At 51.8% G+C, this 16922-nt stretch overlaps 1 protein-coding gene across 1 annotated transcript in view; it reads right to left on the bottom strand.

Moving 5' to 3' along the window:
• Positions 1 to 261: 261 nt before the first annotated feature.
• Positions 262 to 16922, bottom strand: part of FA2H (fatty acid 2-hydroxylase) — a 67683-nt gene continuing 51022 nt past the window's right edge. The window contains exons 3-7 of the mRNA XM_003735325.6: positions 14892 to 15034; positions 13980 to 14086; positions 6457 to 6629; positions 3840 to 4092; positions 262 to 1552 (exon numbers count right to left, since the gene is read on the bottom strand). Of these exons, the coding sequence (XP_003735373.1) occupies positions 1473 to 1552; positions 3840 to 4092; positions 6457 to 6629; positions 13980 to 14086; positions 14892 to 15034 (756 nt within the window). The 3' untranslated portion in view covers positions 262 to 1472. The remainder of the gene's footprint in view (positions 1553 to 3839; positions 4093 to 6456; positions 6630 to 13979; positions 14087 to 14891; positions 15035 to 16922) is intronic.

Below are 16922 nucleotides of genomic sequence, written 5' to 3' on the forward strand. Positions count from 1 at the left end.
TTTTACTCTGTTGGCCAGGTTTGTCTTGTACACCTGGCCTCAAGTGATCCTCCCACCTCGGCCTCCCAAAGTGCTGGGATTACAGGCATGAGCCACCGCGCCCCGCTGAGAGTCAGTCAGCTTTTAATCATCACCAGGCCCCAGCAATTCTACCCATCCCAGTCGGGACTAAAATCCCCCTCCCTGGGGACCGACCCCCTCTCCGCCCTTCCCCACACCACTACCCCTTCCCAACCACGAGGGAGTCTGATGAGCAATTCATTTTCTTGGTTTCTTTTTGATGTTTTATTTTTCAAAATACACAATTGAAGTTTTTATTTCACAACTGTAGTTTTGTATATTTTTTCTGAAATCTTTAAATAGCTCTGCAGTAAACAGTACAAATCCCGAGGTCTGCCAAACCGCTTCCCTTTAGTCTTTACACTTGGTGGGCGTCGTTTTGTTTTTTAAGTTTCAAGTAGTAATGGTTTGTGGGTAAGAAAGGAACCAAAAACAGGAGGAAAGAGTGTGTTTTACATAAGCTCAACACGTAGGATTAGAAAGGGCTGCCTGACCAGCTCCTTGGTCTGAAACCAGACTAAGAACATGTATCTGGTTCATAAATAAGACTGTCCTGGGAGCAGTGAGGATTTTGGTTATGAAAAAGAAGAGGCAGGAGCCTCATCTGCAGAGGGTGGGGGCAGGGAGAGGTGAGGTGAGGCTCCTTCTGTGGGGGCTGACACCTGTGCCAGGTGGAGGTGAAGAATGGCAGGGACAGGGTGGGGCAGCCAGCGGTGGAACAGCCTCCTCAGCCTCTCTTGGCGAGAAGGGCTGTGATTCTGGAGGCAGGGAAGGGATGGCTAGAGAAGCTGCCAGGTCCTAAAGAAAGAGGTTGGGACTCCTTCAGCCACCCTGGGCCCAATGGCACAGGCAGCTGGCAGGGCCAGAGGGGCTGCTCAGGATCTGGGGTGGACTGTGGGAGGCATCATGCTGTCTCTTCTTTCGAGAACTCTTCGTCCACCTCAGAGCCACCAAGGCCTCCCCCAGAAAAGACAGCAGGGAGGACAGGGAGCACAGGTCTCACAGACCCACCCCTGACTGAACACGGAGCTGCACCATGCAGGCCACTCCCAGGCAGCCCACGATGCTAAGGCACAAGGGTGACACAGGTGGTTGCGGGGGTCAGTTTTCTTCATTTCCCCTTTCGGCTACCTGTGGCCAGGTCCTGAAGTGGTCCTGTGGGCTGAGCTCCAGGCAGGGACACTCCCGGAAGAAGCGGGTCACCAAGGGCCACCTGGCCACCAAGTGGATGTGACCCTCCTACGAGGGGTCAAGAGGACGGTCCTGTCTCAGGTGCCCTTAGCACCTTCCCGCCCTGGACAGAGCCTATCCTGCCTGGTCAAGCCAACTGTCTTGGTGAGGTCTGGTTGGCAGGTGGGGGTCGGGAAGGGGCCTGGGCCAGGCTGGGGGCAGGACGGAGCGGGTGGGAGTTGTCACTGCGTCTTCAGGTGGAGTTTCTCTGGAGTGAGGGTGTGGAAACAGTAATCCCACAATTTAGTGCTGATGCCGAATCCTAGAGAGGGAGACAAAAAGGGGAGAAGATGAGGCATTGAAGGAGCAGGAGTGCACTGGCCTGGGCAGGGTGCCAGGGTAGGGTTACCCGGTGGAGATAATGTCACTGTCTGTCCCCTTGGCCTTCCCAGATGCCAGGGCCATCCTGACACAAGTCAAGGGTGGGGAACTTATGTTTTTTATTGTCCCCAGCATGAAGCGGGAATAAACCCCAATTCCTTATCTGGCCTGTGTTTCTAGACTACCTGGCCCTCTCCCACCCCCAACTCCATCTTCTTACCCTTCCTTGGGGGCCAAGTTCATTCCTGTCTCAGGGCTTTGCACCAGTTGCTCCTGGGACACCAGATGCTGGCTTCTCTTCATTAGGGTCTCAGCTCTAATGGTACCTCTGCAGTGACACCTTCCTGGACCATTTAATCTCTTTGCTGTCCAATTAGCCCCTAGCCACATGTGGCTACTGAGCAGTGGAAATGTGGCTAGAGCTCCAGAGAAACTGAATTTCTAACTTCATTTAATTCTGATGAATTAACATGTCAATGTAAAAACTGATGCTCGATTCAGTTACTGGAAATTTTTTTTTAAAGACAGTTTCACTCTTGTTGCCCAGGCTGGAGTGCAGTGGCACGATCTCGGCTCACTACAACCTCTGCTTCCTGGGTTCAAGTGATTCTCTTGCCTCAGCCTCCCGAGTAGCTGGGATTACAGGCATGTACCACCACACCTGGCTAATTTTTGTGTATTTAGTAGAGATGGGGTTTTACCACATTGGTCAGGCTGGTTTTGAACTCCTGACCGCAGGTGATCCGCCCACCTCAGCCTCCCAAAGTGCGTTACTGGAAAATTTTTAAGCATGTTTGGAGCAACTTACCTGTGTGAATTATTATTTGCAAATTTTATAAACTCTAGATATACGCCAGGCGTGGTGGCTCATAACTGTAATCCCAGCACTTTGGGAGGAAAGGAGGGCGGATCATGAGGTCAAGAGATCCAGACTATCCTGGCCAACATAGTGAAACACCGTCTCTACTACAAATACAAAAATTAGCTGGGTGTGGTGGCTTGCGTGTGTAGTTCCAGCTACACGAGAGGCTGAGGTAGGAGAATCATTTGAACTCAGGAGGCTGAGATTGCAGTGAGCAGAGGTTGTGCCACTGTACTCCAGTCTGGCGACAGAGCGAGACTCCATCTCAAAAAAAAAAGAAAATCTAGATATGGATCTAGTATTTCCAATGAAACTTTAGTATCCGAATCGAGATGTGCTGTAAGCACAAAATACACCTTAGATTTCAAAGACTTAGTATAAAAGTTGCTAATGTTTTTTTTTTTCTTAAAAGACTTTACAAAAAGGGTCTTACTCTGTCACCCAGGCTGGGGTGCAGTGGCATGATCATAGCTCACTGCTGCGTCAAACTCCTGGGCTCAAACGATCCTCTCGCCTCAGCCTTCCAGGTCGCTGAGATTACAGGTGCACATCACCACAGCCAGATAATTAAAACTTGTTTTTGTAGAGACAAGGTCTTGCTATGTTTCCTAGACTAGTCTGGAACTCCTGGCTTCAAGCAGTCCCCTGCCTCAGCCTCCTATACTGCTGGGACTATAGGCCTAGACCTGAGCCACTGTGTCACTCATTAATGATTTTTTAATGTTGATTACATGTTGAAATAATAATTTGCTTATACTGGGTTAAGTAAATATGTTATTAAAATTCTTTTCATCTGTTTGTTTTCATGTCTTAGTGTGGCCACTAGAAAATTTAAGATCACTTATGTGGCCCACATGATATTTCTTTTTTGTTTTGAGATGGAGTTTCACTCTGGTTGCCCAGGCTAGAGTGTAATGGCTTGATCTTGGCTCACTGCAACCTCTGCCTCCTGGTTCAAGTGATTCTCCTGTTTCAGCCCCCCAAGTAGCTGGGATTACAGGCGTGTACCACCATGCCTGGCTAATTTGGTATTTTTTTTTTTTTAGTAGAGATAGGGTTTCTCCATGTTGGTCAGGCTGGTCTCAAACACATGACCTCAGGTGATCCACCCGCCTTGGCCTCCCAAAGTGCTGGGATTATAGGCATGAGCCACCGTGCCTGGCTGCTTTATTTTCTTCATGGCATTTATCACAGTTTGAAATATTTGCCATTTATGGATGTCTGCCCACGGGGGAGGGTAGAAGGAGTCCTCTGTATATGTCCAGGACACGCAACAGTGCCTGGCTGTTCACAGGAGCTCGATGGAAGTTGGCAAATAAATCAATGAACACACAAAGGGGGCTGGGAGGCCCAGGCCCATCCTCACCTGACATCTGATGTGCAAAGTGGTGCTTGACGTGGTGGGCCTTCATGTTGTACAGGTAGGAGCCCTTGGGCGGTGAGCCAAAGTGCAGGTAGTAATGGGTCATGTCGTAGAGGACGTAGCCCAGGAGGCCCCCTGCAAACAAAGTGCCCCCCACTGCCTCGGGCAGGATGAGCTGCAGGCACACGTAGAAGACACCGATAGCCAGGGAGGCTGGCACGGGAGGGAAGACCAGGCGGGAGCCATCGAAGGGTGCCTGCGGATGGAGAGGCTCAGGCATCAGGAGGTAGCCAGGGATCCCAGGACCTGTCTGTAGCCACAGCTGGCCAAGCCTGGGCTACTCCCTGCAGAGGACAGGGGTGGAGCAGCCCAGACATTCTACTGGGTAGGCTTGGCACCTTTGATGGCTTTGGAGAGGGCGGGCCAACATGTCTGGAAGCTCTAGAAAGACTGTCTTACTCCCCATTTACAAGTCAGGGAGGGACCTGGCAGATTGCAGAGGAACATGGGAGGGGGATGATGTGACACAGACAGGCAGGGTGTGCTGGCGGCTCAGAGCCCATCTCATGCTCTAGAGGCCACTGTTGACTCTGGAATTCATCAGGTGTTAGACAGGTGTCCCAGCCCTAAATACCATGCCTCTAGCTAGATGGGCATTCTGGAGACAGATGTCTGGGAGAGCAAGGCACCAGGTGGCTGAGGCTAATGCAGCTTCTGCGGTGGGATGACTCTGAAGTGTCACTAGAGCTGTACTCCCCACCCCTATGTCCAAACAGGAGGCCTTCTTTGATCCAAGGGGGTGTCCTCATGGTGAACCATAGAACACTGAGCTTCAGAAGCCGAGGGCCTGGCATGGAGGTGAGATCTTAGCTATAGCTTGGTGAGGATTCTGAAAACAGAATCCTGCAGCCTTTCTGGGCTGGAGAAGGAGAGATTGAGAAAGCAGGTGACAGTGACACAGTGAGATGCTGCCGTGGGCCTCCCTCCCTTCAGACCAGGATCAACAGGACCAGTGGCATGCTGGAAAACCAGCTCTCAGAAAAAGGGGGAAGGGAGGGAGGCAGGGAAGGAGGGAGGGAAGGACAGAGGGAGAAATAAAGGGAGGGAGGGAGAGCTCTGGTTGGTAGGTTTGCTAATTCCTTCGGTGTAAAAACTCCTGCCCTGGCGCTTTCAAGGGCTGAGGTGGCGTCACTGGGGCGGAAATAGGAAACGATGGGCCAGGTGCTGCTCTTGTAAGCTGGTGTGGGCCAGCTCCAGGTCACAGCTGGATCAGGATCCTGGGATGGATAGGTTTGGAGATCTGAGAACATGTTCCTGATTGGAGCCCACGTGGCTACAGGCCACACAAGCTCCTCGGGTCCTCGTGGTGTGGCAGCAGGGGACTGGACAGACTGGGGTGGAAATGTCCCAGAAGAGGGAGCCTGGGATAGCCCCTGGGGCCCCAGAACAGCCTAATCAGGTCCCCAGAAGGTTCTTGTGTCCCCTGTGGATAGGAAAGATAGCTGACGGGGCAGAGGTTCTGAAAAGGCTTCACAAATGGGGAAGGAATGTAGCAGCAGATGCAGCGAGCTCTGGAGAGCAGAGGCCAGGTGAGGCTGGAGGACACAGAGCAGGCCTGGGCTGCACTGCCTCTGAGAGCATACCTGAGGGACGGGTTGGCCCAGGACTGGGCACCCACCCTGATACTGGCCCCTAGAAAAGCCCCCAAGGATGCAGATCAACTCTGAGGAGAGCTGGGAGGGCGACACCCAACCAACCTGAGAACTTTCCTAGGTGGCTGATTAAACCCTGAATCGGCTCATTGAGATGAACTAGATTAAGTTGCTGCTGGGAAACTGATGTGAAACCCACGTTCAGCATGAGCAGCATAAGGGTCTAAACCGGTATCCTGAAAGCACCATATCTGCCACATTTTCTCTGATTTACAGCCAGCAGAGAATGGAGTGTGAAGACCGGCTGGGGAACAGCACAGTGCAGGGTCAGAGAGGCCGTGAGGGGCATAGTGGAGGCAGCTTCCCCTGGACAGACCTATCTTCTAGGGCCAGCTTCTGGGACTGTCGTGGAGTCCTTGAAGGGCTTCAGGGGAAAGGGTGATTGAGAGCGCAGACTCTGGAATCCCCAGAATGGGGCAGGACATCCTAACTGCGCCAGGTGTGATGTGGGGCAAGCTCCTTAGCTCCCCAAGGCCTCAGTCTCCTGCTCTGTGGAACAGGGAGAATCCTGGCACTGTTTTCAGGAGAAGCTCCATGAGGGCAAGGCTTTTTGTTGTTTTATTCAATGATGTCTAGAACAGTGTCTCACACACGGAAGGAACTCACTGGGCATTTGCTGAATGAATGAACAAATGAATGAGTTGTTTCGAGGATTAAAGGTGATGGATAAACAGGGGTGCAGAGGGCTGTGGGTCAGCATGACTCTGCACATCCACTCTGTGCCCGCCTGGCTCAGGTTCGGATGCTTGATCCAGTTGCCCCTGTGATTCATGTCAAAAGTTTTGTCACTCCCAACCCACAGCCAGACTCCCAGGAGGCTCCGCAGCACCTGAAGCTGGTTCCGGCTGCCGGACCAGCCGGTTTGGGCTGCACTTGCTGGGTCCAGGCTGGGACCCTGCCCCGCTCACCTTGTGGTGCTGGCCGTGCATGACGAAGTGCAGCGTGATGAGGTAATAGCTGTCGCTGGGGGGCTTCATGTGGAACAGGAAGCGGTGGATGCAGTACTCGATGAGGCTCCAGAGGAAGATCCCCAGCATGAAGAGCCCAGGGAACATGGACTTGGGCACCGCCACTGCATGCTCTGCAGGGTGGCAGGGAGAGCGAGGTGAGGACTGGGGCACAGCAGCCAGGTAGCTCTAGGCGTCCACGCCTTGCCACCTCAATCAGCTTGGGAACTGCTGCCCTCTGTCCCACAGCTATGGGGCGAGGCCACATTGCTGGGGCCCTGGGGTCAAAATGGGAAGGAGGCTGCGGGGCTCTGAACTAGGTCTTGGGGGTCATTTACGGGAGTGATGGACCACTGACTGGAGGCCTCCTTACAGAGGCTGTGGGAGGAATGGCTATGACCGGGGCTGGACCTTTACCTGCAAGGGTGACCTTGCCCCAAGGACATCGGAGAAGAGAAGGTGACATTCCTGAGCCAGGGCATTGTTATTATTTTGAGACAACATATCTCTCTGTCACCCAAGTTGAAAGATTGGAGTGCTGGAGTGCAGAGGTGTGATTACAGCTCACTGTAGCCTCCCCATTCTGGGCTCAAGTGATCCTTTCACCTCAGCCTCTCAAGTAGCTGGGACCACGGGTGCACGCCACCACACCCAGCTAATTTTTAATTTTTTTTGTAGAGATGAGATCTTGCTATGTTGCCCAGGCTGGTCTCAAACTCCTGGACTCAAGCAATTATCTCGCCTTGGCCTCCCAAAGTGCTGCAATTACAGATGTGAGCCACTGCACCCGGCCTCCAGGGTGTTAATGATGGAAAGTGAAACACCAGGGACTGTGGGGCAGGAAGGACAAGAGAAAACAAGCACTGAGATCTCAACAGACAAGACCTGAAATCATAGCTCAGGAGGAATATGTGAAAACTCTGAAGATGACCGGCCTGGGTGGAGAGGGAAGACTGGAGAGGGCGCCATCTGCAAGCACAAGCTTCCCACTGCCCAGCCCTCTGGAGACAGCCTGCAGTCCTTGCCGCTTTCAGTTCTTCCCTTCACTTCATTCATTCTTTGACCTTGTGGAGATTTCAGCTCTTGCTCCTGTTTTCTCCATATTCACCCTCATCCATTTTTTTTTTTTTTTAGACAATCTTGCTTTGTCGCCTAGGCTGGAGTGCATGGCACGTAATCTTGACTCACTGCAACCTCCACCTCCTGGGTTCAAATGATTCTCCTGCTTCAGCCTCCTGAGTAGCTGGGACTACAGGTGCCCACCACAATGCCTGGCTAATTTTTATATTTTTAGTAGAGATGGGGTTTCACCATGATGCCCAGGCTGGTCTTGAACTCCTGACCTCAAGTGAGGCTGGCCTTCCAAAGCGCTGGGATAGCAGGCGTGAGCCACTGCGCCCAGCCTAGCCATTCTCTTTTAACCCGTATTCCATCTCCCACACCTGCTCCCATGAACTCTCCCCCTGGGTCATCATGGGAATCTGCCTCTGCACCCCATCCCCAAGCTGCTGAGCATGGAGAGTCACACAGTGGGTCTAGCATCTTTGACCTTTGCAAGACCCTAGACACAGCCCGAAAGGTGATCCCTGAGCATCTTCAGGTTCAGCTCCCTCCTCGCTGCGCTTGGACCTTCTCTGCTCCCCTTCACCTCCTTTCCTTCCACCCAGCCTCCTACTTCACAGAGAAGAGAGGCCCTGGGGTTGGCGGGGAGCTATCCCCTCCACATACTCCCGGCAACTTGCTTCTCAGGGAAGAGGTGTGCACCGGCACACAGGTGCTGGATGATCAGAGAAACAGCAACAGCACATGTGTCCTGACCGATTCCTGTGCACCAGGTGCCGCCCAAGGGCTTTCCATGGATGACTTCCTTTCATCTCACCACAGCCTTACAGGGAAGCCCTGGCATTGCCTGCATGAGTGAGGATGTGGACAAAGTCCATGACTTGCCAGGCTCCCCCTGCTTGGCAGTGCAAACCCTCAGCAGCCTCCTCCTACCCTCCCTCCCAAGGGATTCCTCTGGCCTCCTTTAGTCTCTCCTCTCCTGGCTCTTCTGCTCATCTTTCTGAGGTAGGCAAGACTTTCCCATCATGGACTCAGCTTCTTCATCATCAAGATTCCTAAAAAGCTAGGCTAGGCTGAATGTGGTGGCTTACACCTGTAATCCCAGCACTTTGGGAGGCTGAAGTGGGAGGATCGCTTGAGCCCAGGAGTTGGAGGCCAGTCTGGGCAATACAGTGAGTTCCCACCTCATCAAAAAGTAAGAAAATTAGCAGGGCGTGGTGGCCCATGGCTTTAGTCCCAGCTACTCAGGAGGCTGAGGCAGGGGGATCACTTGAGCCCAGTAATTGAAGCCTGCAGTGAGCTGTGATTGCACCACTGCACTCCAGCCTGGATGACAGAGCAAGACCCTCCTGTCTCAAAGAGCTAAAAAGAAAACAAGAAAAAAAAGTGAGGCTGGACTCATGGCTCCACTTTGTCACTTTCCATTGGCTTGTCAAGTTCTTAAAATCTGTATCCTGGCCGGGTGTGGTGGCTCATGCCTGTAATCCCAGCACTTTGGGAGGTCAAGGTGGGCGGATCACGAGGTCAGGAGTTCAAGACCAGCCTGAATAACAATAACATGGTGAAACTCCATCTCTGCTAAAAATACAAAAACTAGCTGGGCGGTGGTGTGCGCCTGTAACCCCAGCTACTCAGGAGGCTGAGGCAGGAGAGTCACTTGAACCCAGGAGGTAGAGATTGTAGTGAGCCGAGATAGCGCCACTGCACTCCAGCCTGGGCGACAGAGTGAGACTCTGTCTCAAAAAAAAAAAAAAAAAAAAAAAGTCTGTCTTCTTCCTTAAACCATCAGAACTTCAAAGGCTATTCATGATGTCTTTCTTGCCAAATCTAAGCAATTTTTTAGTCCATGTCTGACCTGGCTGTGGCATACACTATTAGCGCCACCCTCTTCTTAAATCTGCAGCCTTCTAGGCTCTTATCCCGGGGCTTATGAATATTTGAGGGTCCTAAGTAGGATCGCAGAGTGTCTGTGAACTTGCTGATATATGGAATTGCACATCTATGGGCGTTTTTTCTCCGATGGATGTCCCTGGTTTCTCACATTCTCAAAACATCCGGGAGCAATAAGATGGGAATCCTCAGCTCCACCTTCTGCTGCCGCCATACTTGGCTTTTCTCCTCTCCCTGGATCTCCCTGCTCAGGCTCCATCTTGGAAACTCTGACTCTGTCCCCAGGGTCCAAGCCTGGACCCTTTGCCTCTCAGCTCAATCTCTTCCTCTCCCACGTGCTGATGACCGATGCTCTACACCAGCTCCACCCTGGGTGGCTGCTTCCTACTGGACAGCTCCGTGTGGTTGTCCTTGAACACCTCCCAAATGAGGCAAACCGTCTTCCTCCTTCTTCCTGCCCACCTCCTCTTGGGTTTCCTTCCTGGGGGCTGGGGTTACTGACATCCACTCATTACCAAAGGAGTCAGATTCAAGTGACCTCTCTCCCCCACATCCAACCGGTCTCCAAGCCCCATCAGCGCCATCTCTTTAAGATCTCCTGGCAAAGTCGAAGAAGGCAGACACCAAAGGCCATGAAGCATATGATTTCATCTATACGAATTGTCCAGAATAGGTGAATTTAGGACACAGAGGGCTGATCAGTGGTTGCCAGAGGCTGAAAGGAGGGGAAGTGGGTAGCGATTGTCCAGGGTTTTCTTTGGGATGATGAAAATGTTTTAGAGCCAGACTGAGTGGTGGCTGAACCACCCTGTGAACATACTAAAGACCATATTTAATTTTATGGGACTCTCATTGCAATAAGAAAGATTTACATAGGGCCAGGTGTGGTGGCTCAAGCCTGTAATCTCAGCACTTTGGGAGGCTGAGGCGGGTGGATCACGAGGTCAGGAGTTTGAGAACAGCCTGGCCAACATGGTGAAACCCGGTCTCTACAAAAAATACAAAAATTAGCTGGGCATGGTGGTGGGTGCCTGTAGTCCCAGCTACTTGGGAGGCTGAGGTAGAAGAATAGCTTGAACCTGGGAGGTGAAGGTTGTAGTGAGCTGAGATGGCACCACTGCACTCCAGCCTGGGTGACAGAGCAAGACTCTGTCTCAAAAAAAAAAGGAAAGAAAAAAGATTTACATAGATTTTGGGTGGGTCACTGCTCTTGATCCTGTCGCATTATCACCTCGTGCCCCAATGACACCGTCAGTCTCCCCTTAACTCACGACCTCCACAGGCCTTCAGACCCTTCCACGGTGCCCACGACCTTCAGGCAAAGTCCTAACCCCACTGCACCACACTCAGGGTCCTCTGAGACCTGACCCTGCCAGTCACATCCCTGCCTGCCCTCTCCGTCACCTGGTCCTGGGGCCAAGTCACACCACATGTGGTCTCCTTGGATGTGCCACCTTCTCTTTCCTCAGCTCCATAATTTTGCTGGTGTGTCCTTCCCCAGAATTCCCTCCCTGCCATCCTTATCCTTGGAGACTCAGCTCCTGGGAAGCCTGTGCAGATGCCCTTCGCTGGCACCGGCTGCGCTCGCAGCCCCTCCTCTGCCCCCGCACATCAGCCCATCACACCATGCTGTGCCTGCGGTCTCGCTCATTTGCCCCCTACTGGGTTACTCGTTTTTCATGGGAAGCATTGGGGCCTTTCACTTTATATCTCCAATGCTTCACACAGCAGGTTCTCAGGGACTTGCGGGGAGAGTGACAGGTAAAATAAAGCCTCTGTGCAGGGCTGCGCATGGATGAGATTTGATTAGAACCAGGCCTGGTGGAGGTGGCTCCAGTTGAAGTTAAGGAAACATATCCAAGGGGCCCGAGCCCACCATGGGCCCAGGACAGATGGCCCCACTGACCACTGAGGAAGGGAGATAGTTGAGGAAGGCAGAGGTGACCTCCCAGCTCTTTGGACCAGATTCCAGGTCAAGTGCTATTTGGACACTCGGTTCCAAACAAATCTCCATGCCATGAAAACATGTTTCACAGTTCACCTGGGAACTAAAATCTGATGCAGCCAAGATTTCATTTTCAAAGGTCCTTTCTCTCAAGCCAGGTTTTAGGTGAGTCTGAGATCTCTCATCAGCAGGGCCTGCTGTGTTCACACGTGGTACAAGACACTTGCCTAACAGCTTTGCCGGCTTTGACTGCAAGGGGCCATTGGGTCTTAGCTGGGCTGGTCTGGTTGGTGAGAGACCCTGGTTGGTGGGAAGCCCTGATACCTCTGGGGTCCTTCAGGTCACTCCGGTGAAGTGCAGCGAGCACAGGCATTGGACTTGCAGACCTGGGTTCAAATCCTAGCTCGGCACCACCTAGAGAGTTTTTTCAGGGAAATACCTTCCCCATCTTGAAGGGTGTGGTTAGGATGGAGGTAACAGAATATCTGATTACATGATGAGTATATGTTATATTATATAATAATATTAATAATACTATATTTCCTTTTTTTTTTCACCTCGCTCTGTCACCCAGGCTGGGGTGCAGGGGCATGATCTTGGCTCACTGCAACCTCTGCCTCCTGGGTTGAAGCGGTTCTTCTGCCTCAGCCTCCCAAGTAGCTGGGATTACAGGCACACACCACCACTCCCAGCTAATTTTTGTATTTTTAGTAGAGACTGGGTTTCACCGTGTTGGCCAGGCTGGTCTCAAACTCAGGATGGCTCTGGAGCCATCCTGAGCATGCAGTGTCCCCACCACCTCCCCAGCTTTTGAAAGCATTTTCATGTACACATCTAGGAGTGCCAGCCTTGAAGTGCTGTCTCTGTTCAGCTTCCACTGCTTCTTGGCACCCTGACTCTTCTGTATTGATTCCACTGTGTCCTTTGTCCAGCAGCTGCACTGGGACTCCGCCGAGTCTCCCCTTGCCTAGCTTTGTGGGCTCTTATTTTCTCTGCCTGTGGCTTGTGCCTTGCATGAAAAGCTGGGGGCTGAGGGAGGCACGTGGAGATGTATCTCTCATGCCCCCATCGCTGGCATCATGGTCACAGGCTTACTAACCATCTATACTGGATCTTTATAAGACAGGCACATTTTAGCTCTATGGCAAGGCTGCGGGGCTGACAGGGCCCTCAAATCACCCTCCCTGCCATGCAGAAAAGTCCTCTCCTATAGGTCAAGCCTCTGCCCGCCCCCTCACCCCAGCATCACCCTGTCTGCCCATCCGGCCGGAGCTGGTACTGAGTGGCATCTCTGGAGGAATCCGGCAGAGGGACCCGGGCCAAAGTTTCAGCGTCCCCTGCCCCCTCCAGCTGCCAGCCTGGCGGCCCTGCCACTGTTTGTGATTGTTAGGGGAGCGCTGGGCGGACAGTGGGCGATTCAGTGAGCAGGTCTTCTGAGCAACAAGCCGTATGCTGTGACTGAGCTGGGCAGAACAGGGCCACCATGGCTCCAGGGATGCCCAGAGTAACCCTTGGTGACCGGGAACAGCTCTGGGCTGGATTTGGGGGGTCTTCCTGCAGCTTGCTCACCCCTAACCCATCCTGGGTCAGGTGGACGAATGAAGCTCCAGATGCCGTGACCACAGCCCCTCTCATCTCAACCATTCAGGCACTCGACTTGCAGAATGCAGGGAAGAGACCTGCTCCTTGCAGAGTGAGGGCAGCTCAGGAAGCTCAGAGTCAGGACAGAATGACTACCTGGACAGGTGGCATGTACCTGGAGGCCCAAGGTAGGCAAGGCGCTTTCAGGGCTAGCTGCCCCAGTGGCTGTACCTAAACCCACAGTCATCCTGCAAGACCGAGTCTCATAGGCTCTTTAGACACTGCCCCATGCCAGCCCCTCTTTCTATCCTCTGCCCCCACCACTAGAACCTGGTGTCCACACCCTAGCCACATGACCTTGAACTCTCACTTGATATCTCTGAGGCTCCATTTCCTCAGTTCTAAAAGGGGATAATAACAGGACCCTTCTATGCGGCTGCTGGGAGGGGCAAATGAGACAGTCCCAGGAGAGCACGTGGCCCCACACATGGCAAGTGTCCCATAGAGGTTAGTGGGCTGTTACTCCCAGCCTGGGGGTCTGCAGCATGAGCCTTTGCCTTGGACACACTCCAGGACACTCCCAGATCTTTCTCTCCCAAGTTCTCTGCTACTCTGTGCCCTGTTCACAGGCCAGTCCAAGTCTAGTTCTGAGCGGCGCGACCTGATTTCATTTAGTTTCTTAGCAAAGAATCCCAGATCATGCATTTTCTGGTGGGAGACTCAATAAGAAGCGCACTCTCTCTCTTTTATTGCTCTGACACCTCATGGAATAGTTCCATTTAGTTTCTGCTGATGTGTTGCTGGGTTTTGTATCCATTTGGGGCGATAGGTGGGAGTCTGACAAAATTCTTCTTTGGAAGACTATTTCTACAGAAAGGCTTCACCAAAAAATGCTTGTGATGTTGTTCGGGGTTCTATGCTATCAGAAACTCTGGGCCAGGGAAAGCACTGAGGTCTCCTCCCTCTAGGATCATCAGGGGAAAGTCAGGAAAGAATCTGGCATTACCTGTTGTAAATGATGCGAAGAGTCGGACGTTACCCTGGGCAAAGGTTCGGTAGTAAGACCAGCTGAGGTACAGCACCAGGGGCACCCAGATGACAGGGACACTGTACCTGCAGGAGGGCCATCAGGGTAAGAGAGATACATGCACAGGGGTTGACAGGGTCCAGCTTTCTTTTTTTTTTTGAGATGGAGTTTCACTCTGGTCGCCCAGGCTCCTGGGTTCAAGTGATTCTCCTGCCTCAGCCTCCCAAGTAGCTGGATTTCAGGTATGCACTACCACACCCAGCTAATTTTGTATTTTTAGTAGAGATGGAGTTTCACCATGTTAGTCAGGCTGGTCTTGAACTCCTGACCTCAGGTGATCCACACGCCTCAGCCCCCCAAAACACTGGGATTACAGGTGTGAGCCACCACACCTGGCAGGGTCTAGCTTTCTACTGGAGGGGGAAAAAGATGACACCAAAGCACATGCAGAAAGCATATGGGGTCAAAGGACACTGGTATGGGGGATGGGGAAGAGAAAGGAGGGAGGCTGTAAGCCCATCTGCCTCCTGCCTCTGAGTTGAGGCAGAAAAGAAGTTTCCCCAGGGCTACTGACTCTATGCGACCGGACAGACGCTGACCTCTTCTGGCAGAGGAGCTAATTGCAGGCTAAATTGTTCCCATGTGCATCAGATGCGAGAAACTCCTCATATTCAATGTAGTTTCTAGCTACGTGTTGGGTTGTAACCCACCTAGTGGACAAAACCATGCATGAGGATGAATTAGTCTCATGGCATGTTCCTCTCTCCCCGAGAGCTTTACAGTATAGCCCTGGGCTCTGGGGAGGGACCCAACTGCCTTTTCCCTTTCCGTATCTGATGGGCACCATCAGAAGAGAGGGGCAGCCTGCCACAGGCTCAGGGAAGAGCTTACCAGACTGTCTTAGAGAGGCCCTCAATGAGGTCTGACTGGAAGAGGCGGATGGGCCTGGTCACCGGCTGGTGAACCCACTCGTCATACTTCTCTCCCAAGTGGCCCACCTGCCACAGGAGGGGCTTTTGCCAGTCCACCAGGTCCTGCAAGAGATGAAGCCAAGTGGACACTTGACATTCATGTCTTCCCATATTCATTCCCCCATTTCCTCGTTACAGCATCCCAGTCCCCATCTCCTACCTCAGCTCATGCGATTTGTGTGGGGCCACCCACCCTCCTGCTTCAGTGATCAAGAACTGACCAGGCTGCTCATCCCAGCCCCCTGGTGGCAGCAATAGAACCCAGTACAGGCTCGCGACCTAAACTGGTGTGATGAGCCATCACACTCTCTCTTTCTGTTGGAGGTGCTACATTGGCAGGGCATGAGCCTGGAGTTGCTAGCAGAGCCTGCCTGAAGGCGTCACCAGCATGGAAGATGTCCAAACCAAGAGCTAGGGTGACAGAATCCCGGTAATGATATCTGAGTATCCAGATTCAGCCACATCTGAAGTTTGAAGTCTTGCTCAGGACTCCTGAGGTACAGGAGGCAATACATTCTGTATCAGGAATGGAGTAGAAGCTTTTCCCTGTACCATAGGCTTTCTTCTTGGTGTTGATCTGAGTGTTTCATTCATTCAATCATTTATTCTGCAATTTATTTAATATTATATATATAATATGTATAAATACACATTTCTCTGTATATTTAATTTTAGAAATATATACGAATATTTCTATATATAAATATATATAAATTTCTGGAAGTAAATATATAAATATTTATATATATTTCTATGCTAGATGCTGGAAAGAATCAACAGGAATGAAAGAGACCAACCTTGTTTCATGTAGCTTAGTGCTTAGAGTTAGACTCTGGGTACAAATCCATGTGCCATTTACTGTGTGACTTTGGGAGAAGTACTTAACCTCTCTAAGCCTCAGTTTCCTCAGCTATAAAATGGAAGTAATCATTGGTTGCAGTAGCTCATGCCTGTAAACCCTGCACTTTGGGGGGCTGAGGCAGGATAAGTGCTTGAGGCCAGGAGTTTGAGACCAGCCTGACCAATATTGTGAGACTTAGTCTCTACAAAAATAAAAAGTAGTAACAGTACCTGCATTAAGTGCTCAGCAAGATGTGGCATGCCAAGCAAGGATGGTTTCATGGAGGTACAAAGCAGACCCAGAGGCAGAAGGGTCGGTACAGATGCCCGGGTCACAGTGGGTGAGGGGGCTTTGCAGAGGGGTTTGGGCTGGAATTCATCAACATGGAAGATTTGACAAGCGGGATAGAGGAAGGGGTGGCGGGGAGTGTGGGCACAGATTTAAAGTTGAATATGGTTGTGGCCTTTCTGGCACCTTGACATGTTCTGTGGGCAGCAGGAGGAAAGGGCTTAGATGACAGAACACTGTGCCACACCCAGGGGTTGCTTATTCTCCAGGCCTGCTGTCTCCAAGGCAGGGATGTATGTGTACCCCAGCGGTACTCACAGGCTGGTCCCCAGAGGCAGGGAGAAAATATGAATAACCCTATTTCTATTATTTGTATTTATTTGTGTTTGTAATATATTTATGTCATTTCTTTTTCTTTCTTTTTTGAGACAGAGTCCTGCTCTTTCACCAGGCTGGAGTACAGTGTCATGATCTTGGCTCACTGCAACCTCCATCTCCTGGATTCAAGTGATTCTCCTACCTCAGCCTCCTGAGTAGCTGGGACTACAGGCGCATACCACCACACTCGGCTAATGTTTTGTATTTTAGTAGAGACGGGGCTTCACCACTGCCAGGATGGTCTTGATCTCCTGACCTCATGATCTGCCTGCCTCAGCCTCCCAAAGTGCTGGGATTACAGGCATGAGCCACCGCGCCTGGCCCTTTTTTCTTTTTGTAAGAGGTGGATCTTGCCATGTTGCTCAGGCTGGACTTGAACTCCTGGGCTCAAATGATCCTCCCACCTCAGCCTCTTGGATAGCTCAGACTAAAGAAGCGTGCCAT

This window comes from Callithrix jacchus, chromosome 20, assembly GCF_049354715.1.
Source record: "Callithrix jacchus isolate 240 chromosome 20, calJac240_pri, whole genome shotgun sequence".
Classification (NCBI taxonomy): Eukaryota; Metazoa; Chordata; class Mammalia; order Primates; family Cebidae; genus Callithrix; species Callithrix jacchus.